General features: G+C 44.6%; 1 protein-coding gene across 15 annotated transcripts in view; it reads right to left on the reverse strand.

Moving 5' to 3' along the window:
* PDE5A (phosphodiesterase 5A) overlaps nt 1-27,000 on the reverse strand; it is a 123,284-nt gene that overhangs the window by 11,538 nt on the left and 84,746 nt on the right. For 8 of the 15 annotated variants that reach the window (XM_084855922.1, XM_084855919.1, XM_084855921.1 and 5 more), the window contains exons 11-19: nt 25,534-25,593; nt 14,492-14,638; nt 13,083-13,208; nt 12,732-12,893; nt 11,586-11,680; nt 3,903-3,990; nt 2,088-2,188; nt 1,839-1,916; nt 50-113 (exon numbers count right to left, since the gene is read on the reverse strand). In XM_084855922.1, the coding sequence (XP_084712048.1) occupies nt 50-113; nt 1,839-1,916; nt 2,088-2,188; nt 3,903-3,990; nt 11,586-11,680; nt 12,732-12,893; nt 13,083-13,208; nt 14,492-14,638; nt 25,534-25,593 (921 nt within the window). Of the gene's footprint in view, nt 1-49; nt 114-1,838; nt 1,917-2,087; nt 2,189-3,902; nt 3,991-11,585; nt 11,681-12,717; nt 12,894-13,082; nt 13,209-14,491; nt 14,639-25,533; nt 25,594-27,000 lie in introns of all 15 variants that reach the window. The other 7 variants (XM_084855928.1, XM_084855932.1, XM_084855927.1 and 4 more) reach the window with 5 other exon arrangements.

The raw sequence follows: 27,000 nt of genomic DNA on the forward strand, positions 1-27,000 counted from the left end.
TTACAGGCATCCAAGAAGAAGCTAGTCTGGCCTCTTGGCAGACACTTACCCGTTGCTGAACTGGCCATGGTTTTGTTATTGCTGACAAGTCACATGCAGTCATCAGCATTGCCCTGTAGAAACCACACAGCCATGATTTTGTGCATTATAAAAAGCATGCCATCTTGGAAGCAAAATAAAAATGGTTGTGGTATCCCAAATCATGTACCCCCCCCCACCTAATAACTAGAAAACATGGCAAAGGAATCATAACATGAATGATTGCAAGCGATTAATCTTCACTAGTGAGAAGTGGGGCCCACAACAAAATGTTACAGCACTGAGTGCTCCTGTTCAGTGTGCCAGCCAGCCAGCCATGTCTTCTTTCAAGATACTCAATTGCATTCTCCCTCCCCTTGCTTTTCTGTCCTTCCACCCCCCCTCCCACCCCAACAGTCACTCAGCATTCTGTGATCACTGAGCATGCTCATTCCTCCTTGGGCTGTTCTGGATTTCTTTTTAACCCCAAAGATTTTTTCATAAAGATTTCCCCCCGCCCAATTCTGTAATCCCTGGGGTTACTCCCAATGTGCTGATACTTCCGTCTTGCTTCTCAACAGCTCTGTTTTGGCTACATACATAGCTATCAGAATGCATTCACTATTAGTATGTGTGTTTGTGTGCTGTGTCATCTTTGCTTCCCTCTCTGATCCAGTCAATTCTGGACTCAGGATTGCCGAAACAAAACCCAGTCCTTTCTAATGTCTTTATAAAGAGAATGAATACTTCCAACGGTTCCCAAAAGAAAAATAACAAGCACTGCTGACAACAGTGGGCTGTTTTCAATTCCTGTCCCATTATGAATGAGAATGAGAGCCATGGAGTGTTCAGTGTTTTGAAACTAGATCAGTGTAATTCACACAATCTCTGTATGTGGCCAGATGTAGGTTGGGTAAACTTTTATTCAACATAAGAACATAAGAAGAGCCATGCTGGATCAAACCAAGGTTCTATCTCATCCAGCATTCTGTTCATAGAATGGCCAGCCAGCTACTGTGGGAAACCCACAAGTAGGACATGAGTGCAACACCACCTGCCCAGTCGCGTTCCCCAGCAACTGGTGTACATAGGAATACTGCCTCTGATCCTGGAGGTAGCATATAGCCATCAGGACTAGTTGCCATTGATAGTTTTATCCTCCATAAAACACGGATAAGCTTGAGCGATAGCTTGATCGTTCAATTAACTTGAGTATTAACAAGCAATGAAATAAGTTGAAACGCTTGCAGAGCTCATTGTGTGCTGATGAGGTGAGATGAGCAAGTGGAAGAGTCATCACATGATCAGGTCAATGTCAGCTGAAGACTGGTCTAAGCCCATATCTGGCCAAATGCAGAAGATCATATGTACTGTTCCATACCTTTACATGCAGTTCTGTCAAAGCAGAGTTGCACTGCACTGGTGATGAATCCATCAGTGTGGCTTCAGCACTAACTCTCTGCAGGCAGAACTATGGTAACTTTAGCCTAACCTTTCTCATGCAGAATAAATAACTTTCCTGAAACTTAAGAGTAGTGACTGTAACAGTTCAGTGCTCCAGGACAATAAACCTTCAGCAAAGGAACAATACGGTATTCTGTCAAGCCTTCTACACCCTTTTGGGAAATAACATGAAGGCCTGCATAATATTCAGACGCGACTTGTTCATCAACATTAATCAGACAAGGTTGTTTTTTTTTTCTCTTACAGCCCAACCCAACCACTCAATCAAACCTGGCCTAGGCTAACTCTAGAAATGTAAGCTGAACTCTCAGAAAGCCAGATACTGCATTGTACAAGGAGGGCCTTTTTTTACTTACAAAAATAGCTCCTTTTGATAAGGATCTTCCAGGTTAAACTGTTTCTTTCTCAGAAGGTCAAAAAACTCTCCTCTTCTCCTTAAAACATAATAAAATGTTTATTATTTGTTAAGGACCTCAAAGAGTAGCCACTGTACAATTCTATATTAAAAAGGGACAATCTAAAAAGAGAGAAGAAAAAAGTTCCAAAGCTGAAGAGTGGCATGTCCAAGACCACCACCTGTTTACAATAACGTAACTGCAACTTACTTAATGTACAGTGCAAGATCGGTGGCAAGGATAGCTTGCTTGATCATTTTGAGGGTTGACTTGTATTCTTCAACAGAAAGACCACTAAGAATCTGGTTGCCCTTCACACACAAAAAGAAATGTAACACTTTTAATTACACATAGAACATTTCACTAACTTAGCAGTCTCCTGAGATTCAGCACAGTGCCATATTATCTCAAGTGAACCAGTGCAAGGGAAGGGGAAAAAAATATTTCAGGGTTGCTAGCGAAACTGACATGGAGGAAATTCCCAAATACAAGTGGCCAGTTAGACCCTAAGAAGGAGACATAATTTCTTCACTAAAAGTGCAAATATATGTGTATACTCAGGAGGTAAACCCCATTTAATTCAATAGGACATACTCCCAGGTAAGCATGCATAGGATTGTGGTCCTACTTAGAGTGGACTCATTGAAATGAATGGGACTTAAGTTGGACTAACTTCAATACAACCCACAGCTTCTTCATTGAGAAGTCTTTGGTTTGAAAATAAAAACTGCTTGTTATCTAAAAGAAAGAATGCAAGTGCTAAACCTATTATATGCTAAGAATAGGCAGTCCAATCCCTTGGGAGCCCACACAGGACTGCTACACATTAATTAGCATTCAGTGGCCTGTTTGGGCTTATGGACCTTGACACTAGAGCTGAACCAAAATTTCTCAGAAGATATTTTTCTGAGAAAAGGTCTGAGATCTTTCTTTTTCTCACCCCCGTTGAAAAAGGCCACGTCGCAGATTTTTTTTCTTGATGTTCTCCATGTTTTGCGGTAGCTGCCATTTTCCCTCCAAAATGCTCCAGAATCATGCTAGGTCTGAGGCATTGTGAGGATGGAAAAGGCCACCTAGACTACCAACAGAGTTGCTGCCGCCACCACTTACAGTGGGAGCAACAACAAAAACGAACAAAACCTTTAGGAAAATCGACAGAAGCTGTGTTGGATAATTTCTCCTTTCCTGGAGAAATTAGTTCAAATGGTGTGTGTGTGTGTGTCCCTCCCAATTTCTCCACCATTTTTTTTTTTAAATAGGGTGGAGAATTTAGATAGGTTACTTGCTCACAGCCCGACCTGACACTAAATAAATTTATTGCAGCATTTTACAGCTGTAAGGGAGTGAGCAGAGAAGACCCACAATTCTGCTAATGTGAACAGAATTGTGTCTACCACTGGTCCTCCCCTTTGTACCCTACTAAAACTTCATATAGGGTAATCCTAAACCCATCTTTGTCACTAGAGGCTGAGGTAAGAAAGTGATTTATGCATTGGTAATCTCATGATTGGCCTATTGCAATGCACTCTATGCTGTCTTGGAATTATGGGTGTTTCAGTCCAACACATCTGGAGGACAACAGGATGGGGTAGGCTGGGATAATGCATGTACGTCGTTCTAACTTTGGTTTTTGGTTTTACACCACTTTTTGAAGGCCAACAGAGGTATTATTCTGCTTTTTCCAACAACACTTGATTCTATAATTCTAATTGTACTTCTGGCTCCACTGAAAGATTAACCAGAGTTCCTAAGCATCAAAGTTTCCCTTTTATTTGGGTCCAAGGCAGTAGGCATTGGCAATGACATTAGCAAGGCCTCCTGACCTGAGCTTCTCAAGCAGCATTCAGAAAAGCTTGGTAGCTCTTAGAATGGCTGCCTTTGCCCTCTTGTCCCCAAAAGAAGGTTGGGGGGGGGGAAATAAAAACCTTTAAGAATGCATAATGCTGGGACTCCATCCTAAACTAAAACTAAAAGTGAAACAGGCAAGGTTTCCTTCCAGTAAGCAAACAACCAAGAGTCATTTACCGGAGTGTTCAGGATCATCAGGCACTGATCAAAATGGTGATGTTCCATGATGGAGTGGCAATACAACTGGGCAAGGGGGTGCTCACTTCTGAAAACCCAAAAAGAAAAAAGAATACATCAAATGTAATGGCGACATGACAGACAATAGCTTCTAAGAGAGTTGGAAGTTGTTTGGGAGAGGTCTGTGGTATGCATACACGTCTTTTCCACCAAGGTCTGCACTGATCAAACTGTTTTTGCAGGTGTTTGAAAGAATACAAAAACCTATTCACCCAGGGGTCCACCATTTGCTTTCTGGCCATGGTAGCCAATTGCCAGGACCATGTCCCTGTCCCAGGAACCTCGTCCCTGACCTCACTCTGTGCCTCCAAAAGTCAGCACAAGCTTAGGAGCAACCCCTGCTCCCCATCCAAGCTCCAAGCACTCAAGGTGCTTTGGAAGGACTGTATCAGAATGGTATACCCTGATCATAGGACTACTGAAAGACCGGAAAGAAGAACAGTGGACAGAGTACAGATTTCAAAGACGAAATCCCCCAAGTTTAAATCTCTGATCTCACTCGGTGACCTAGGGCAAGCCACTCTGTGTGTCAACCTGATCTACATTAAAGGGTTGCATTTAAAAAGAAGAAAGAATTTTTATTGTATCCTGCAGCAAAGAAAACTGCAAATAACTTGAGCAGGATCCAAGCGCGAGAGCTTTTGTACATGAGGCTATTAACGGGCTGTTAATTCACTGTATCTACGTTTGGTTTCGTTGCAGAACTGAGATCCAGGCTCTACACTACCAGCATTTCCTTTCCTGCTTTTATACTACAGAACCTCTAGGTGGCACTGTGGTATAGGGGAACAGCACAAATACACAAGTGTGGTTTCTTTCACTTTTAAATACTGCATTTCCCCTGCTCTAAAAACACTCAACAAAAGTGCTCTTTAGATACAAGGAAAAAACTGTAGGGTCACAACATCGTCTAACGAACCCATAAACAACCATGAGTAGGGAATGACAAATGCACAATAAATGCCTCATGTAGAAAAACACTAAGAAACAGGAGCAGACGGCAGACAAGCTGGGATGTAAACTGTCCCCCATCTGTCCTCATTTGGAGGTGAAATGTATCCCTTATGATCCCCACACCAACTTTGTCTAGCAAAGGTGATAGAAGGACCCCACTTCTTTGAACAGTGACAGGATTATACAAGCTATATTTGCATAAATAACATATTACAGTCAAAATACATAACGTATTGCCTAGTTGTTGCTGTTTTTAAGTATTCAAAACGTCCACAGAGGATAGATCTACTACTGACTATTAGCCATGATGAGAACCAAGAATGGAACCTATGTTCAGAGGCTGTTTACCTCTGATTTCAGATGCTGGAAATTGCTATCTCCATCATCCCTGTTAGGTCAGCTTGTTGAGAGAATCTGGCTGGTCCAGTAGTAAACAGAGGACTAGATTAGATGGACTTTGGATCCGATCCAGTAAACACTGTTCTTATCTTCTTGTGGTTTCTATACATTCCTTCTAGGACAGGGGAAGGCAACATGGTGCCCACGGGCTACAATGTGCCCCTGGATACCTTTCCTAGTGCCCACCGTGGTGTCCTACCCCTCCCGCTTTTTTTTTTAATTAACACATTTTCTTACCAGCAGCTGGGACTGCTGTGAAATAGGTTTCTGTTGGTGCTGAAAACTGTTCTTTGTGTTGGGGCTCAGACCCCACCTCTGCCTTGCACTCAAGTCTTTTGAGCAAGTTACTTGTCCTCTGCCATGCCTCCCATGGCAGCCATTTTGTTGTGGTGCCCAGGGCAGTTTCTCAAGTGGCCGAAAGTGCTCATGGCCCAAAAGGTTTGCCTACCCCATTCTAGGAGATAGGGTTGGGGAAGGAGGGGAACTTTATGCCTGCAAATAGCCTTTAAAGACAAGTCTATTTCCTTAGCAGTCCCATGCACACTTTCCTGGAAGTAATTTTGAGTAAATATGCATAGGATTGTACTATTCATAGGATTGTAATTTTTGTTCCCCTTTTTAAAAAACAGTCTTCCAAGAAAAGACTCTTGAAGGCAAGTGTCATTGTCCCTACTTCCACAACCCACAAAGGACATCATTAATCCTTATTTTCATCTATCCTCACTAGCTGGAGGGATTATTTTAAAATCCATAGAACCATTTTTAGTCTAAAAAAAAAGTTATGAAAACGTAATAGCCTCTACTTTGTGGCATGTGTAAGTGTTGAGTTTCACTGTCGACGACATTTTCCCAGGACATTTTTGGAAGGGCGATTATATGTCTCCAGATGTTTTCCAGGAAATGTATTTTTAAATAAAGTTTCTAAAAAATAGCCAACTGGTTCCAGCCACTGCAAATCTGCAGGTTGCTGGATGTCTGTGAAAGAAGAGGAGGGATGGTGAGGAGGGCACAGATTGAAGTGCTGACTTCTCTCCTGATACTATGAGGGATTTGGGGCATCTCTACACCAGCCTAAAATCCTGCATTTAAAACGGGGCTTTCTGCTTCTGTTTTAAATGCAGGATCACAACGACTCCGTTTTTCATGTGCTTTCTTTCTCCCCTTCCCTTCCCCCTCCTTCTCCCTGTATCTGAGTCTTCCATTTAAAAATGGAACAAAGGGCATTTAGTGCAGGAGACACCCTGGAGGGTCATGGCGTCATGTAAAGTGCCCACAAACTTCTGTGAAGGAGCCATCTCAATCGCAGGATAAAAGCTCCATGTGAAAGATCCCCCATACTTGCTCTTTCACAGAAAGTTCCAAACTGGGGCAGTGTGTGTGGGGGGCGCACCATCACATGATAGCTTCCTAATGTTAAATATCCTGGGAAATTTCACATCTTTACCTCAAAAATGACCATATGAATGGAACCTTAGCTATGGGGGATTATGACATTTTTCTTATATGAATCACAGATTCCTGAATGAAACCAATGGATTAATCAAGCCCTCTGACACAAGGCAGGATAATCTTGATTTATAGCAGTGATGGCTGGTGGCACCAATGTCAGGGGGACAGTGCATCTGCTCCAGGTTTCAGTCAGAACCAGTCAGAACTCTAAGGGAGCTATTTAAGTTAAAAGGAGGCTAAAAAAAGAATAAAAACTTTGATCCCAGTGGAGACTTTTCTCCCTTTTTTACACTTGAAGCAGCAATTGGCAGAGTTACTTTGATGCCTAACTAGGGATGTACTAAAGTCACTTACCTGATCCTGAAGCTTGATTCGCGGTGGGGGGGAGGCGCCCCATCCCTCCCCCCCGAAATTCTGGCCGGGGGGGAGGCGCCCCGTCCCTCCGGCCGCGAAACCTCCTCTCCTGCTGGGACGCAAACGGCGGTGGCCATAGCCGCCGCCGTTTGCGTCCCTGCAGTCAGCCGTGATAGGCTACGTAAATGTTTACATAGCCGATCACGGCTGACTTTAAAAAAACAACTGCGCGTACGCAAATGGCGGCGCCCATGGGCACCGCCATTTGCGTACGCACTTTTGTTTTGTTTTTTCCAAAGTCAGTCATGATAGGCTACGTAAACATTTACGTAGCCTATCACGGTGTTTTTTAAAAATCTAGCCGTGATAGGCTACATAAATCTTTACATAGCCTATCACGTTTGTTTGTTTGTTTGTTTTTACTTGGAAATGGCGGCGGTGGCAGCCGGTCGGAAGACCGGCCGCTGCCACTGCACTGCCGCCGCCGCCAGGGACAATCGAACAAGGTAAGTCCCGTCCCGGGAGGGGGCGGGGGGGGCAGACCTTTTCTCCTTCAATTTCGGGAGGCCGAATGCGCTGGCATTTGGCCTCCCCGAGATTCGTGGAGAAATTCTCTGACATCCCTACTCCTAACACTTTATGCATGTAGTTTTCCAGTCATAGTCATTCCAATAGGTGTTAGAACTGACCCCCAAAGCTACAAGAGTAATAACGCTGACTTTTCACTAAATTAAGGGGAGGGGGCTGAAAGATCACACAGCAATTCACACCTCATGCTGGCTAGGGAACGCTGTGCGTTGTAGGACTTTTTTCTGTCTAAACATGCATAGGATTGTGCCCTGAAGGTATTAGGAGACATTAGTGATGTATGAACCCCCCACTGTCCAGTCGGGGGGGGGCGTGGAGGGGCCATCCATGCCACTTGGGACCCTGCAGAATCCTCAGGAGCCCAGCCGCATCTGCTGTAGTTCGCAGAGCGGCTCTTTGGCTCCCTATAAGGTGCAATATGCTAATGGCGGCTGCCATTAGCCTATCGCAGGAAAAAAGCCAGCCATATATGGCGTATTGTACGCCATTTGCATCCCTAAAGCACTGACTTTGACTTAAATTGCAGCCGTTTATGGCTGTATTTAGGTCAAAGTCAGTGCTTTACAGCCACAAATGGCGTACAATTTGCCATTTGCATCTGTATTTTTTCCTGTGATACGCTAGCTTATCATGGGGAAAAATGCAGCTGTAAATGGCATATTGTACACCATTTGCGGCTCTAAAGCACTGACTTTGATCTAAACACACCCTTAAACAGCTGCAATTTAGGTCAATGTCAGTGCTTTACAACCACAAATGGCATACAGTACGCCATTTACGGCTGTATTCTTTGCCAAGATAGGCTAATGGCAACCCCCATTAGTGCATCTCCCAGGAAGCCCAAGAGCTGTCCCACGGGAAAACCTCTGAAGCCAGAGGTAAGTGCATCCGCTCCACCGCAGACTCCGGAGGTCGGATTCTCTGGAATCCAGCTTCATTGGAGATTGTGGCGGAATTCTCCGACATCCCCTAGGAGACATGCATCCTTCAGTGGCATACAGAGTGAGGAATTGAGCCCATAGTGGTTCTTGAGGGATGTCAGTTGGGGATTCAGTCTCTACACCACCACCAAGCTTTGCCCAAAGTAGCCCTTACCTGACAGGTGGGATCAAAAGCATCCCAGCAACAATGGAAAAAAGAACCATAAAACGTTTGTGTCCATCTTCCACAACTCCATGTTCAGGTAGTCCTCAACCATGATGAGGTCTGAATTAACATATAATGTTCCACCCCGCTCCCACCCCCCACCTTAATTTAGTAAAAAGAAAAAAAAGTACATTTGTGGCTTTTGGGGTCTGTTCTAACACCTATTGGAATAATTGAGACAACTGAAAAACCAACTGGTGCAGCTGTTTCTTTTTTGACTTTGGTTTCCAGCCTTACAGCTGCTTTTTTTCTGGTCCCTATTGGCACTGTTGCTTGACAACTGAAAAACCATATGGATAAGGCATTGGGGGACAAAGGGACCTTGCCAATTACTGCTTCAAATTATTCATCACTTAACAGGGTTACAGATGTGTAGCCCAGAACCAGTTCTGTCCATTTTGTGTGAGAAAGGAGCACAGGGGGTGAAAAAAATATTTCAGCTATTTTCATAACAGACAAATCACTCACTTTCCTTAACATCACCAAAAACGGTATCAAGGAGTCAATAGTACACCCACCACAGGTTTACAGAACCCCATGTACAAACTTTAATTTTAAAAACATGTTTCCCAATTAGAATTTCCTAGTGACCCCACAAAAGTGTACTGTTATTTTTTCATCATAGCTACCATTTTGCATAAAACTTACTAGCCTGGCCTTGGGGGTCATTTTGGCCCCAACTGCCAGTCTCTCCTGTGGTGCTTCATAACATACAAGAACATTACAAGAAGTGATGAACAATTAGTGCCACTGAGTGGAAGGTGCCCAATAAGGCAGTATAGGCCATCCAAACTGGCAAATTGTGATTCCAAAACATCATGGGCAGAATCCAACAATGCCCATGCGCCTCCGCTGATGATGATGCGCAAGTGAGACCCACTGCTGGTGCAACAAGAGGCTAATGCTTCCTAGAACAACCCTGGAAACAAGCTGAAACGCTTGTTTCCAGAATGGGGCAGATCAGCAGAGCTCCCTCCTGCTAGCTCTGCTGACCTGTCCCAGTCCGGAAATGAGCGTTTCATCTTGTTTCTGGTTGCTTTAGGAAGCGCTAACTTTCTGTTGCGCCACTGGAAGGTTCCGCGTGTGCACAAGCAACATGGGATACCTCCTGTTATATTTATGATTCTGACGTGCCGAAGCAGCTAGATTGGACAGGGTCTGATCAACCAGAATCACATTTTTAGGGTTCCAGATGAACTATAACTGACAACTTTTTCACCAGTGTGCCAGCAGCCAGAGAATTAGCTAAGAAAACCTGACTCTGGTTGGCACACTGAAAAACAAACAACCAGAAATTCTCCCAGTGTTCCTTGCCAAAAATCCGGCATTTGCGGCAGCAAATGCTGTGTGAAAAGCAGCATTTCTTGTTTACTATTTGACATTTATTAGTCATATACTAAAGAATTTACAGTGATTTACTGAAAATATAGTAAATATAAAATGGAATGGTGAAATATAGTGGACATTGCCTGTTTAAATGCCATTGTTGTTTGGAAGCTGAACAATGCATGATGGTGTGTACATCCCAAAAGATGTCTCTTCCTAGTAGACCTCAGTCTAGAGTTCATCAAACCCTGGATTGAGATTAGGGACATAACAAGTTCATGTAACCATTTTGTCTGCCCTGCTCATGCAGTTGTGAAATGCAACGATTGTGCATAGGCTGCTCAGATAGTGTGTGCCATGGTTGCAAGGCCTGTGAGATCTGTTGCTGCCGCTGCTAATTCATAATTCATGACCACTGCACTGTTATACGGTTAAGAACATAAGAACATATGAAGAGCCACATTGGATCAGACCAAGGGTCCATCTAGTCCAGCATTCTGTTTTGTTTTATTTATGTATTCATTTCATTTCTAGCCTGCCTTTTTTCCTCCTTAAGGAACCCCAGGCGGTGTACATAATCCTCCCCCCCCTCCGTTTTATCCTCACGACAACAACCCTGTGAGGTGGGTTGGGCTGAGAGTCTGTGACTGGCCCAAAGTCACCCAGTGAGCTTCCATGGCCGAGTGGGGACCAGAACCCGGATCTCCTGACTCGCAGTCCAACACTCTAGCCACTACACCAGACTGGCTCTGTTCACACAGTTATACTTCTATAACTATTGTAATTATTTTATATGTATGGTAATGGCACAATATGTTGTTTCATATGTGGAGTCAGTCAGACCCCACAGACCATTTGTGTAAGCTTTACATTGTGGGGTATTACTGATGCAGATGACTACTGCACAGCTGTATGGTTTTACTGGAAAGGTGAAGGTCTCCAGAAAGTTTTATGATAAAACTTGGAAATAGTGACATGCTTAAGAACCTCCACCAGGTATTTTTTTTGTATGGCTTCGATCCTGATGCCAGATTAGCACAGTCAATTTTTCTAGTGATGGAGGTTTAAACCAAAAGGGTCAGAGCAGGACGCTTCCTGACTCTATGAAGGCCTCCAGGCATGCTCACTGGCCTAAACAACTAGGCTGTTTCTTGCTGGCTAGAGATCCCTGCTTTTTGCTCCTCCTCTGCCTTGCCTCAGTGTGTCCTAAGCTCAAGAGGAACTGTGCCACAGTTTGTTCTTGCCACTGCTAATTCATAACCACTACACTGTTATACGGTTAAGAACATAAGAACATACGAAGAGCCACATTGGATCAGACCAATTACACATTATGCAATCCAAGCTGGAGAGCCGAAGCAGCCCTCAAACCCCCATCTGCTCTCTTTTTAATTCCCCTTTACTCACCTCTGAATGTAAGAATTGTTCACCCCTCTGTGATCTAAATCATGGCTCAGTGCTGCGATCAGCAAAGAAAGCACCTCAATGTCAGTAAGCTTGTTCTGTGTGTTATGAAATGCAGGAAAAGAGATTATTACATTTGCTAAAAAATCTGGATTTGACAACAATACATTTCACATGGTTTCCTTTCTTGATTGTGGATATTTTGAACACATACATGATTCAAGGTTTGACATGCTCATGGAGACAGACAGTAACTGGATTTATGAACATGGCATATTTTTTAGTAAAAACAATGGACTATATCTTGAACTGTCACAGAATTATAGTGTAGCATCTGGATAGTAGCCCCAAAGGGATCAGCATACAATTTTATGTCTTACATCAGGATTTTCTTTTCTTATTGGTTACAAGTCCAACAACATATATAGGACATAAACTACTCCAAAAGCTAGCTTATTTCAAACACAGGTAGGCCTGTTGATTTCCTACTTTCCAATCCTCTGCTGTGGTTTGGAGTTCTTGAGACTTGAGATTTCAGATTTTAAGAAAACATGGTTTTATTGCTTATGGTTGAAAAAATATAGTTAAAATATGCAGGCAGCATCTGAAAAAGGCTCCAGAGCTTGGCAGATGGAGGGCTTCTGTTTTGTGTTTTGCCCTTTTGTGCCCTACCTCTTCAGGAGGCCTCTGATTTCCCCTAGGGCTGATCCAAAGGCTCCAGACATGGAGCACTTGCCAATATTAATGAGACTTGTTTGCTTAATTGCTATCTGTGCAGAGCTCCATATGTATACTGGATCCCCAGAGTCAGGCCCAGTCCTAACATAAGGCAGAGTGAGGCAGCCACCAGAGGCAGATGTATTTGGGTGTCATGAAAGGGCAGCAAAGTGTTAGTTATTTAATGTACTACAACTCTTTTTTCTACCAGGGAAGGGGAAAGGTGCTCGTGGGATTTTCTGCCTCAGGTTCCAAAATAACATTGCTGGTCTTGACTTGGGGTGGGGAGGGGTACGGGGCACCATTCGCTGCTCCACCTCAGGAAGTAAAATGTGTTAGGCTGGCCCTACCTAGAGCTGTTAGAATAGGGACACAAATGACATCAGAGTAACCAACTGAAATCTAAGGGCTGGTTTACATAGATAGTGGCACCTCCATATGATTCAGCCTGCAGTCCTCAGTAGCAGGTGTGCCTTGAATTGCATGAAGGCCATAACATGTGAACTTCCATATTTCTGGGTACAGCAACACATCTCCAGTGACAATTACTGTAGTCAGGATGGTACTGGTAAAAACCACCATGCTTACAGATATCTGTGGAGATAAGATACTGCAAGTGACATATTACATCTTTTATGAGGCTGCATTCTCAGGGATACATCACATGGAGATATTTAAACTTTGTGCACTGGCCTTTAATAAGACTTCAATGTGGTTTGTGCCAGTGTCTGGCCAATATTTTAAAAGAAGGGGCTTAATACAAATAAACATATCCAAGCATACCTGAATTCTCCCTGACTTTAAAGCAGCAAACATGCATTGGGCCGTGTTAAAAGCATGTCTCCAATTGTGATAGGCAACGTTTTTCCGGTAATTTTTCCTCACGCTTAAAATCCATCTGCAAAGGACCTTTTAAAAAACACCACTGTTCAGCTAAAAGTACAATAGGCTCCACTGTCATTGTTTTCACAGAAACAAACTCAAAATTCTATCTATCGGCACTTCAGCACACTTCTCATCTGGCTTTCTTACAGGCTTCATGGAACAGAACTGTAAACAGATGCATTTTAACTCAAAAGGGCAATCTGGAGAGGAAAAATGCTACACAGCAATTGACGTTTTAAATTTTTATTAAAATCTTAGATTGTTGGGTCACATATATTTTTAACATAATTGGTTCATGTTTATATTTATGACTATAGTTGATCCTTGTGATCATATTTTTTAAAAAAGAAAAAAATAAAGTCTGTATGTAACGAAATACAACTATTAACAAAAAAGAAATTGGAAACAGAAATAAAAAAAAAGTTAGGGACTATTTCAGTTGTCTCAGCAACACAGTTTTTTGTTTGACCTGCAGTGATCTCTGACAGTGATCTCTGACACTGAAGTTGAAAGCAGGAGGGTGATCCACTAGTGGCATTCTGCTGATGGAACTGCTTCCGCCAGCACGACTAGAACATAGGAACACAGGATGTTGCCTTATACTGAGTCAGAACATTGGTCCATCTAAGCCCAGTACTGTCGGCACAGACTGGTAGTGGCTGTCCTGGATTTCAGGTGGGAGTTTTTCCAGCCCTATCTGGAGATGCCGGGGATTGAACCTGAGGCCTTCTGCATGCAAAGCAGGAGCTCTACCACTGAGCCATGTCCCCCTCCCTCCCACAGCTCCCTACGTGCCCTCAAAATCTGCTCCAGAGTGCTGGGAAACCCTCCAGAGCAGATTCTCGGTGGGCATGGCGCACTGGAGTGAGAAGGAGAGAGGGATCTGCTACACACAGGTAAGTTGGAAACCACTGTTCTGGTGGATTTAATTGTACATTAAGAGCAAATATTGCTTCTCAATTGTTATCACCAAATGCGTCGTGTTTAACTATTGGGTAGACCAGTCTACCAAAAGTTGGACTAATGCTGACTTAGTGATGACAATACTTAGTTTTCTCATAGCTCATGGGTGCAACTCCAGCAAGCATGTTTGGCTGAGGAATGCTGGGAGTTGTAGGACTTTTTTCTGTCTAAACATGCATAGGATTATGCCTTTACTGTTCCATTTATACCCAATCGTTAGTGTAAATATATATATATATATATATATATATATATATATATATATATTTACACTGAAGATTATTACACTGTAGAATGTTCACCATACAAAAATGGTCGTGCCCCATATACCACAAGATTCTCACCTCGTGTTTCATTTGGAAATTTTGGACAAGGTTAAGATCAGTGAACATCCGAATTGTGCACAGAGAAGTTTCCATATCTGACAGCTCAAAGTCACTGAAGTAGAAGTCGGTGAGCTTGAGGGATTGTGCGGATGGGACAACAGCAGCCTTGGAGGGAAGAAAAAAAAGGAGAAGAGAATAATAAAGTTATATGGAATGAAACTAGCTCCTGTCAAAATGCAAAAATAACAACAATAATAATAATGAAAAAACGTTTAGAAATGTAACACACAATCAAGTTGTAATATCCCAAATACAATAACTGTAGAGTTGTTTTTTAAAGTCCATTGCTCAAAGTGCTGAAGGCATCTCCAGAGATCAACATAAGCAAAATTTAGTTTTTCACCATAAGTCAGTTATCAGTACTTACATTTTATACTATAAAAAGCCATTTTGTCCCCAGCACTTTCTTAAAGTGATGGGAGTACCAGACCACCTTACCTGTCTCCTGAGAAACCTGTACGAGGGTCAAGAAGCAACAGTAAGAACCAGACATGGAACAACCGATTAGTTCAAAATTGGGAAAGGAGTACGACAAGGCTGCATATTGTCACCCTGCTTATTTAACTTATATGCAGAGTACATCATGAGAAATGCCGGGTTGGATGAATCAGAGGTCGGAATTAAGATTGCCGGGAGAATTATCAACAACCTCCGATATGCAGACGATACCACCCTAATGGCAGAAAGCGAAGAGGATCTCAAGAGCCTCTTGTTGAGGGTGAAAGAGGAGAGTGCAAAAGCTGGTTTGAAACTCAACATTAAAAAGACTAAGATCATGTCATCTGGCCCTATCACTTCCTGGCATATAGAAGGGGAAGAAATGAAAGCAGTGACAGATTTTACTTTCTTGGGCTCCAAGATCACCACAGACGGTGACTGTAGCCATGAAATTAAAAGACGCTTGCTCCTTGGGAGGAAAGCTATGGCCAACCTAGACAGCATAGTAAGAAGCAGAGACATCACCTTGCCGACAAAGGTCCGTCTAATCAAAGCTATGGTTTTCCCAGTAGTAATGTATGGCTGTGAGAGCTGGACTATAAGGAAGGCTGAGCGCCGAAGAATTGATGCTTTTGAACTGTGGTGCTGGAGAAGACTCTTACGAGTCCCCTGGACTGCAAAGAGGTCAAATCAGTCCATCCTAAAGGAAATCAACCCTGACTGCTCATTGGAAGGACAGATAATGAAGCTGAAGCTCCAATATTTTGGCCACCTAATGCGAAGAGAAAACTCCCTGGAAAAGACCCTGATGCTGGGAAAGACTGAAGGCAAAAGGAGAAGGGGACGGCAGAGGATGAGATGGCTAGATAGCATCACCGATGCAATGAATATGAACTTGAGCACGCTCCGGGAGAGAGCGCAGGACAGGAAGGCCTGGCGTGCTACGGTCCATGGGGTCACGAAGAGTCGGACACGACTGAACGACTGAACAACAACAACAACAACTATCTTAGTAGGAGAGGAGCTCTGTTCTCAAAATTTAAAAGATCCCAGGAACAACTCCTGCCTTCTCTAGTTAAAGGGTCTTGTAGCAAGGCTAGGAATGACCTCTGACTAGCACATCAGAAAGCCTCTGCCTGTTAGAACTGAAATACTGGGATATACAGCCTAATAGCCTGACTTCATGTAAGGCAGCATCTTACTACAACTGTTTTAAATAAGTATAATGATTGATTTTAAATTCTTTTAAAAAGAAACCTCTCTCTCAGTCATTCTTTAGAATAGAGAGCATTCTTTCATACCCTGACTTATTTCGGTGTGCCACACAAACATAATAATCAATCTTCTGCTATGGAAAATAACTGGTAAAGTAATTCCGTATTTCTACTGTTAACCTTGGCCTTATCCAGACTCCTCTAATTGGGATCTTTCTCTATGCTGAATGACTCCTCCCCTGCCAGGTAAGATGTTCAGAAAAGGGTGAGATGGTGAATGCTGTTGCTTCTTTAATATGATTAGGCAACTTTTATGGGCTTTTCTACTTGAGGCATTGATCGTGTGCTCATCATTCCCTACTCACAGTTGTTTACGGTTTTTTTACATGAAATCATAGTGCCCCAGATTCGTTTCTGTGTCTAAAAAGCACTTTCAACGAGTCTTTTTTTAGAGCAGGGAAAATGCTGCATGCAATTTTGAAAGCGAAAGAAACCATTTTTTTTCACTTTTGAATTTGTACTATTCCACTATACTACAATGCTACCTAGAGGTTATGTAGCTGAAAAGCAGGAAGGAAACACTCTTCTGCGTAGCGGTCGGCAATGAAACGGGAAGTTGATACAGTGGATTAACAGCCTCGTGTTTAAAAGCTCTATGCAGGAGTGATAGAAAAAGTAGCCTTTTGTGATCCTGTTTTACAGTGACAGTTTGCACTTTAAAAGCATATTCAGATGCACCATTCCTTTTTCTTAGTTCAGCTTCACCCAGCTGCACAGTTTGCACACCTTTGTAGATTTTGCTTGCCACGTGGACAATGTGGATTGTTGCATGTGTGTTTTACTGCTTTTGCAGAAATGGGGATGGTATTACTGGGCTTTATAGCAAGATAGAAACTACAGCAGGTACTTTGTTCCCCACCTCCCCACTTAGGCTTCAGCTCACATGCCCTCCAGCTTGGTGTATATACATCATTAGTGCATATACACAATCGCTGCCAGCTTAGTGTTTATACACTAAGCTCTAGCTCTTGCTGCCCACATGCTTGGTCCTCCTATGTATGGACACCAGTACATAGCCACCTCCCATGTCTGAATGCATTTCTTTTTCATCAAGATTAGGGGGACAGTTCAAAGATCATTTGTTACTGGACAAAGAATTCGGCATCTTAAAGGAACTCCTCCCCACCCTCTGTCTATCTGTCAAGCACCTTTTTTTGATCCTTGATATGGCTCTGAAGATAGTGGATTGGATCCAGAGTTACACGGGAGGAAGGCCACTTGTGCAGCAAGGTTTTCTCATCCCTCCTCCCCACTGCAGGTGCTGCACCACTGAAAAAGGCACCACAGGGGTGGGGGGGGGCATTTGGAATGGCTCAGATAGGACATAGGGGGCTGTAGTGGAAAAGGAGACGTCCCTGCTCAATTCCCACTCCTACTGCAGCTCCCCCCAACCCCCAGCCTACACCCTACACCATTCTGTGGTGTCCTGCTCTCCAAAGTGGCATTTTGGAGGTGGAGTTAGGAGGCAGAAAGGTAACACTGCATAATCCCTACACTCACACGACTCTGGATCGAACTCAATGTATGGGAAATGCCTGGTGGAAACGTCAGATGACACAGGTAGAGTAATCAGGATTATCAAGAACTGAGGCCTAATTGTCCTGTATAGTTCCTTAGTATTCTCCAGCAGACTCAGGAAAAGTTACATACTTGTAGGTTAATGTTCACAATTTGTACAGAAAGCCAAACTTTGAACAACAAGTAAATTCTTACTGTAGCATAGTTAGATCCTAGCGTAACAAAGTATCAAGTTCCTTCATTCAGGGATGATGCGGATTACATTTATATCCTGTCTTTTTAACTCCTGCAATGAACCCTAGGTGGCTTACACCTTTGTCATGGTCAGATCACTTCCTGCTGAGGTTTAGACTTCTGGCGGCCTTTCCCCTCTGCAAGGGTGGGGGACCTATTAAAATGGTCCGCCCCCGGAGATTAATGGATTCCGATGGATTCCAGAGGGCTCTGGGGGATTTTCCTGCTGGTATGGCTGGTACTCCTGTCGAAGCCCAGGTCGCTCTGTGGAATGCAGAGATGACTCGGGCGGTTGACACGATCGCGCCCAAGCGCCCTCTCCCTCTGAGCAGAGCCCGGCCAGCTCCTTGGTATACACCTGAGCTGAGGGCAATGAAGCAAGAGGGGAGACGGCTAGAACGCAGGTGGAGGAAAACTCGTGCTGAGTCTGACCGAACACAGGTAAGAGCCCACTATCGAGCCTACTCTGTGGCAGTGAGGGTGGCAAAGAGGCAGTTCTTTTCCACCAGCATTGCATCTTCTCAGTGTCGTCCAGCGGAGCTTTTCCGAGTGGTTCGCGGCCTGTTACATTCTGGGCCAGGGAGAGAGACGGTGGAACCCTCGGTAGCATGCTGTGACAAGTTTGCATGGCACTTTGAGGATAAAGTCGCTCAGATTCGTCATGAATTGGACACCACCATTAATGCAGTTCCATTGGTAGAGGCGTTCAGAGCACCGTCTGGTCCAGTTTTATTGGATGAGTTTCAGTTACTGAGGCCTGAGGATGCGGACAAGGTGCTTGGCCAAGTCCGATCGACCACTTGTGTGCTTGACCCTTGCCCTTCATGGCTTATTAAATCAAACAAGCAGGGGTTGTCCGGCTGGGTCCAGGAGGTTGTAAATTCCTCCTTGAGAGAGGGAGTGGTGCCTGCCGCTTTAAAAGAGGCAGTAATTAGACCACTCCTGAAAAAGCCTAACCTGGACCCAGAGGATGTTAACAATTATAGGCCAGTGGCCAACATCCCCTTCCTGGGAAAGGTGCTTGAGCGGGTGGTTGTAGGACAGCTCCAGGCACTCTTGAATGAAACGGATTATCTAGATCCATTTCAATCGGGCTTCAGGCCTGGTTTTGGAATGGAAACTGCCTTGGTCGCCCTGTGGGATGACCTCTGCCGGGAGAGGGACAGGGGGAGTGCGACCCTGTTGATTCTCCTGGACCTCTCAGCGGCTTTCGATACCATCGACCATGGTATCCTTCTGGATAGGTTGTCTGGGTTGGGAGTTGGAGGCACTGCACTACAATGGTTCTGCTCCTACTTGGATGGCCGATTCCAGAAGGTGGTGCTGGGGGATTATTGCTCTGCGCCATGGCAATTGTGCCATGGGGTTCCACAGGGCTCTATTTTATCCCCCATGCTGTTTAACATCTACATGAAACCGCTGGGGGAGGTTATCCGGAGGTGTGGGCTGAGGTGCCATCAATATGCGGATGACACCCAGCTCTACCTCTCTTTCTCATCAAAACCAGGTGAGGCAGTGGCTGTTCTGAACCAGTGCCTGGGCACGGTAATGGACTGGATGAGGGCTAATAAACTGAAACTCAATCCCGACAAGACGGAGGTACTGTTAGTGGGTGATTCGTCTGCCCGGCTAGGTGATATTCAACCTGTTCTGGAGGGGGTTGCACTCCGCCTAAAGGATCAGGTTCGTAGTTTGGGGGTGCTCTTGGATCCAGAACTGTCACTTGAGGCACAGGTGAACTCAGTGGCACGGAGCACTTTTTATCACCTTAGGCTGGTATACCAACTACGCCCTTATCTGGACAGAGATAGCCTAGCTACAGTTATCCATGCTCTGATAACTTCTCGTCTGGATTACTGCAATGCGTTATACGTGGGGCTGCCTTTGAAAACGGTCCGGAAACTTCAGCTGGTCCAAAATAGGGCAGCAAGATTGTTAACAGGGACTGGCCTGCGAGCTCATATTACGCCAGTACTTTTCCAGCTGCACTGGCTGCCGGTCCATTTCCGGGCCCGATTCAAAGTGCTGGTGTTAACATTCAAAGCCCTTAACGGCTTGGGGCCAGGTTACCTGAAGGATCGCCTCCTCCCATATGTGCCTGCCCGGACCTTAAGATCATCATCAGCGGTCCTTCTCCGTGAGCCCCTGCCAAAGGAAGTGAGGCGGGTGGCTACTAGGAGGAGGGCTTTTTCTGTTGTGGCACCCCGGCTCTGGAATGAGCTCCCTAGTGAGGTTCGCCTGGCGCCTACATTGTACTCCTTTCAGCGCCAGGTGAAGACCTTTTTATTTTCCCAGGCATTTTAGCTTTCTAAATTTTTATCTTTGCTGTTTTAAATCTGTATTTTAAACTCCTGTACTGCTGCTAGGTTTTATTGTGGTTGTATTGTTATATTGTGGTTTTAATGTTCTATATATTTTAAATTGTTTTATTGTGTGTTGTTTGGTTTTAGTTTTTGTGAACCGCCCAGAGAGCTTCGGCTATTGGGCGGTATAGAAATGAAATAAATAAATAAAAATAAATTACATGGTCCTCTCTGTTTTATCCTCTCAACAAACCTGTGAAGTAGGTTGGGCTGAGAATCAGTGACTGGCCCAAAGTCACCCAGTGTCAGCTTCAGGGCTGAGTGGGGACTAGAACCTGGACCTCCTGAGTCCCAGTCCAACACTCTAACCACTACACCACACTGGCTCTCAGTGGTATATTTTCAACACATGTATAATTCTAACTGTATACTTGAAATGCAAAGAAGTGTATATTTCAGAAGGGGGGCACACTATCCTGTTTACATGTACGAAGGCCTGGGTAAAAAAAAAGCAAATACACAACCGTTCTTTTTATAAACTAGATGACTAATGTTTGTTACTAAATCTGAACTTAAACTATACATCTGAAACACGCTGGTTGAAAATCGGAGGTCTAAGGCAAAGTTATGATGTGCCTAAAGGGTAAATATTTGTTACCAAATTTAACTAAGCCCTAGCATGGGAAAAACTAGTGCTAGAATATCATGTTTTCAGCCAAGTGAATGAACGTTGTGATCCTGATAGCTACTACCAAACATTTTGCCTGTCCATCAGTAGGTAGAAACTACAGATGTTTTTGCAAAAATGTTGTAAACTTGTATACAGTTTGGTTTGGGAACATTTAGACTGTTATTAAAAACAAATCCTGTGGCAATTGCATGTAAGAAATCTTGCATTATTAATTATTGGAGGGACTGTTCTCCTTTTTAATAAAGATAGGAGAGTAAGTTTGATCCATATCCTGAATTTACTGACTAAAATTCCTCTAAACAGTTCCAAACAAAACAGTCATTCCCAAAAGGCCAATCAAGGAATGGTAGCTGTATTTTGCCTTTCTTCAGATCCAGGGATGGGGCAATCATTCGAAGCAGAGGTGCTTGACAATGGGAACATCCCCTGCTTGAACAGCTATGAGCAGTGACCAGGCCACTGCCTCGATTCTGTTTCATCCCCTCCAGCCCTCTGTCACCAGCTACAAAGCCCCCCTCTCCCAAGCAACTCCCCCATCTTGCGTTAGAGCAGGGGTGAGCAACATGCGGCCCATGTACCTCCCATAGGGGTTTTTGCAGTGCCTGCTGGGTCCCCTGCCATCACCAGATTCTCAGTGACTCCACTGGGAATCATGCTCCCCACCCCACAGCCCACCAAACCGCTGTTCTTAACGAGTCAGAGGAGTCAAAGGGATGGGCTGAAACTCAGGGTGAGGAACACACTGCTCGCCCACCTCGAACACGTATCTCACGTATTCATCCACTGCAGCCCTGGGGTCAGCACGTTCAGGGGAACCAGCAGGACCCACCAGTGCTGATGTTTACCTGTACGCTGGGGTGGGTGGCCATTTTATATTGTTTTCTTTGCTGTTCAGTGCTGAGAGAAGCACTGAGCAGCTGCAGTGAGGGAGAAATGAAGCCATCATTTTATTGCCTCCCCAGTACCCTCAATGTCACGAGTTGAAGAGATGGGGGGGTGGGATTAAAATTGACTCTGTTGCACTCTGCAGCTGCCCTGTGCTCCTCTCAGCATGAAGCAAAAAAAAAAATGGGGGGGCAGACTTAAATGGGCCCACCCACCCAGTGCTTTCGACTCTGCTCTGAGAGAAGTTCTGAGTGTCTGCAGCAAAGGAGCTGTCAGTTTATTCCCTCCCAATTGCCCCCAACATAGTATTGCTCTGTAGCAACGCCACATCCAGGAGCGAATGAACCAACAACTCCCTTGCAGGGTGCAGTTGCTTGGAGCTCCTCTCGACGCTGAATGGAAAGGGGAGGGGGGAATCTAAAAAGGTTCCACCCAGCACAGTGCAGCTGCATCAACTGCAATGGCGGCATGTACTGCCTTGCACCGCCATGTTAATGATGCTGGCCCCACCCTCAACATGTGCACATGAGGGCGTGGCTAGTGTTTTGTTATTATGGCAGCATATACATGGCCTATACATGCGCATGGGCTAGGAATGTCATCCATTGTCGCAGACTGCCTGATAACTAGTAACTGGGGGTGAGAGGCGGGTACAGGCAGGCCTGCAATGCCACCAGGGGGGTACCAGTGCAGCTTGTCCAGGGCCCTCCAAACTGGGAGCCAGGCCTGGCTGCCACTGCTCATCCCCCCATCCCCATAACCTGTTAAATCCACAAAGGCCATTTAGGACATCCATCAAGGGAACCCTGCCTAAGGAGTCCTGAAACCTGGAGCCAGCCCTTTCCTCTGGAGATGCATTATCCAAAACCTAGTATGAAAAAAAATATGAGAGAAAAAGTACTAAAGCACTGGAATTGCCAGTAGATCCAGCACAAAGTGTGGCTTGCACACAACTGCACAAACACACCACCATCACCACCACGTGATACCATAAGTAGCTTGTCTTCTAAAGTAGAGCGCTGACTCACAGCCACGGTGGAGCGACACTGAGGTGGCCTTCTGATGCGGTGACTGGTCCTCTGAATGCTCTACCACATGTTCCAGATTGCAACATGCCCCCTTGAAAACCTTCAAAAAGTAGGTTGAATCTACTGAACACACTTGTAACCCGTGTTTGTAACGTACAGTATTCATGGAACTGTTCGACAAAGAAGGAAACTTACAATTGTTTCACTACATCACCTTACCTATTAAAACTGTTGTGCAATTTAGTCTTCATTCTGGTAGCACATATTAAAACTATGATTCTAGGCATGCTTTTATTCCACTGAAATCAAGGATCCTAGAAAAGATGCTCTGGATCCAGACCGTAGGGCTGGATCCAAAGAACCATAAGCAAAGGAGCCACCAGCACTGTTCTGCAAACACTTAGTTCTCGTTTTTCTGCTTGTGCAAGAGGTTTTTATGTATTCATTATTACATTTATATCCTGCCTATTTTCCTCTTGCAAAAAACCCAAGGTGGCTCACATGATCCTCCTCCTCTCCATTTTATCATCACAACAGCCCTTCAGGTAGGCGAGGCTGAGAGTCAATGCCTGGTCCAAAGTCACCCAGTGAGCTTCAAGGCTGAGCGGGGGCTTGAACCTGGATTTCCCGAGTCTTAGTCCAACACTCTAACCACTACACTGCACTGGCTGCACAAGCTTAACAGTGGGTCGGTTCCACATATCCTTCCACGAAAGGAGGTGGCCAGAAACTGAGTCTCCCACCCCTTCCTCTCCCCATAACCCCCAAAGGCCCCCCCCCCAATGCTCCTTTAAGGCTCAGGGGACCATGCTCAGTGGGCTGTGATGTGTGTGGGGGACTGAGGAGGAAGTGGGCAAATTTGGGCAGGAGCAGCTTCTGTTCCATTCACAATCTCCCCCTTCCTTCCCAGCCTCCTGCAACACAGCTCAGAGTCAGAGCTGGCGGGGAGTCAGCTCCCACGTGCTCCATTCTGTGGGCAGACATCTGGAACGAACCCCCCGTCTTTTCTCACATCATTCCAGCGAAAGGTGTAACACAGTCTGTCCATGAGTGGAAGACTCCTTCTGTGAAAGGAAGGACACCATTCAGTGTTGGCGCTTTAAAGGGGAATGTCTGAGCAACACATGAACAGCCCCCTCCTCTCGTTGTCCTATGCAGTCATTTTTTCAAAGAAGAGAATCACAAGACTGTATTTAAAAAACAAAACAAAAAACTAATTAAAGCTATCAAATGCCTTGTTGGTCAGAACAATCTGGCTTCAGAGACCTAGTTTTGTGCACAACAGGCTAAGCCCATATTTCTCTTATAAGGATTACAATAAGCTATCGTTCAAACTGCATCAACGTATGTGTAACTTGTTAATTTTAAAAACAACAACAGATATGCAGCCCTGGTAATCTCCATGCCTAAAACACCCAGCAAGGCTGTTCACAAGTGAAAGACATTCAGTTATGTAACAGCCCTTTTTCCGAACAGCTGTACCTCCCACAGGCCACTGCTCTACAGTGACAAATGTAGAGTTTGAGTCCAAGTTAATGATAAATTAATAGAATTAGGTCTAATGGAATTTAAGGCAGATCCTTTGCCTAGGTGATGGTTCCACTGTGAACAAAGCAGCAGAGTGGGAATAAACAGATCTGGCTTGTGTTTCTGGCTCCGTTACTGATTTACAGTGTCCCTTTGGAAATATCACATTTCGGCTAGAAAATATTTATCCTACAAAAGTTAACAATAGTTCGATAGACCAGCACACATGAACACGGTTATCCAGTAGGAAAATAAAAGCCTTGCCTTATTCATATCTATAAAAGAGTAGGTGCTGATGAAACTTCTTGAGAAATATCTTTAAATATTTAAAGTTTTTAATCCCTAATCTGGTTTTGCCAGGAGGAAGAGCAGGTCCTGAGCCCCAAACTTGCTTGGTTTGAGGCTCAAACACTGGTGCAAAAGAGTTTAGCCACCCCAAGAAAAGGCAGAAGGGCAGGGAGGAAGACCTGTGTCCTGCTGGGTGCCAAATTAGTCCCACCATCCCCCCCCCCCCCCACTGCAGGAGAAGGCAAAATGAGCCCTGAGCTGTGATCCTGTTGGGTTGCCACATAGACAAGATGCAGTTTTTCACATCATTTCCTAAGGCTGTGCAAGCTTCTGCCGCAAAGAGAGGCTTGAGGAGTCTGGAAGCTTGCAAACTATCCAATTTTGTTGTTCAGTCGTGTCTGACTCTTCGTGATCCCATGGACCATAGCACGCCAGGCCTTCCTGTCCTCCGCTCTCTCCCGGAGTGTGCTCAAGTTCATATTCATTGCATCGGTGATGCTATCTAGCCATCTCATCCTCTGCCATCCCCTTCTCCTTTTGCCTTCTATCTTTCCCAGCAAAACTATCCAATAGAGACGATTTAACAAAAGCTATGCTTTCTTTAAGGATATCTCCACTTCTCATTCTCCAAGCCAAGGTGACAAAAATAAATTACAGCAAATTGATAACAAAATGAGATCTTTTATCTTTATAAAAGTCTTTATGCAGCCTGCACCTAATGGTTTGCACAATTATGAACCCTGAAGTACCACCAGCCTCAACTGAACACAGAACATCATAACATACATAGTAGTAGAAGAAGAAATGTCATTACCGCTGTTACCTGAAGTTCCCTGGTTTCTTCTTCAGGAGCTGAAGCATGATAAGAAAGGACCTATAGGGAAGGCAAACCAAGTCCATATAAAAATAAAATAGCTACACACATGTGTGCATACTGTTTGGCCTCAGAAGCACAGAAATACTTACTATTCTCAAAGCACACTTTCCACTGGGATCCAGAAAGTTCTGCTGGATCTTGCAGCAGCAGCTAAATCAACAGTGTGAGATCACTTTACCAGTAGTGATTCAACAATAAACAAAAGGAAAGGGCTAGTGTGAATGCAGTCCAGAGGACCAAGCACAACATTGCACTATTGTAGGGCAGGGATGGACAACTTGTGGCCCTCCAGATGTTCTGGCCTACACCTCCCATCAGCCCTGGCCAGCATAGCCAACGGTGAGGTGTGAGGGGAGTTAGAGGCCAAAAACATGAGGAGGGTCACAAGTTGCCCACCCCTGTTGTAGGGGATTGCAGAAGCCATTCACTTGTGCAACTGAATCTAAGCTGTACTACAAATATCTGCTGGATCCCTGTCAACCATTATTTGCAGACTGTTAAGCACAGTCCCTTCTGGTCCCCAGCATGAATTCTCCCCTACTTCCATTTGTTTATCTCAACTGTGGTTACACAGTTACATTACATCTGCACTACCACTATCAATGGTTAATGCTAACTGAGGTTCCTCCTTAGCCAGGGGAAGGATCCAACAGTGTTTGCTATTTATGTTGTGCTAGCGGAGACTAATGCTTGCAGAACGCTAATTGCACTTGCTGGTGCAAGAGGTTCCCTGGAAATCCCAGTCATGCTAGTAAGTGCTATTGACCTTGTGCAAGTGTTAGTTCCTTCTGAAGCAGAAGCAGACAACCTTTTTGAGCTGTGGGCACATTTGACTATTTGGGAAACTGTCCTGGGCACCACCACAAAATGGCTGCCATGGGAGGTGTGGCAAAGGACAAGTAAGCTCCCCAAAAGACTGTGGACAAGGCAGAGGTGGGGTCTCAGCCCCAACACACTGTACCCACAGGTTTCACAGTACCAACAGAAACCTATTTCCCAGCAGTCCCAGCTGCTGGTAAGAAAATGTGTTTAAAAAAATAGTGGGAGGGGTAGGGCACCTTGGTGGGTGCCAAGAAAGGTGTCCAGGGGTGTACTGGTCCCTAAGACACCACGTTCTCTAGTGCAACATAAATGGCGCTAGCAGCCAGACAACACTGAATCCTTCCCCAGGGTTTTGAAGTGGGTATGCAAAATGAAGACTATTAACATGAAAGGCGGTTCAGAAGTAGCAGTAAATATGCTTATGGCAAACAAAGGAAGGGTAATTGATGCTGGGGGAAGGACTGCACATTCCTAAGGATAGCTTTCAAATTTCAAACAGTGGTTTGTAGATAACCAGCATTAGATCTGTACTGGACTTTAGCCAGTCAATACAACATCAATGTAAATGCTTTGATGTTTCAG

This window comes from Heloderma suspectum, chromosome 5 (assembly GCF_057233095.1).
Source record: "Heloderma suspectum isolate Gila_16-S chromosome 5, 16-S_ref, whole genome shotgun sequence".
NCBI lineage: Eukaryota > Metazoa > Chordata > Lepidosauria > Squamata > Helodermatidae > Heloderma > Heloderma suspectum.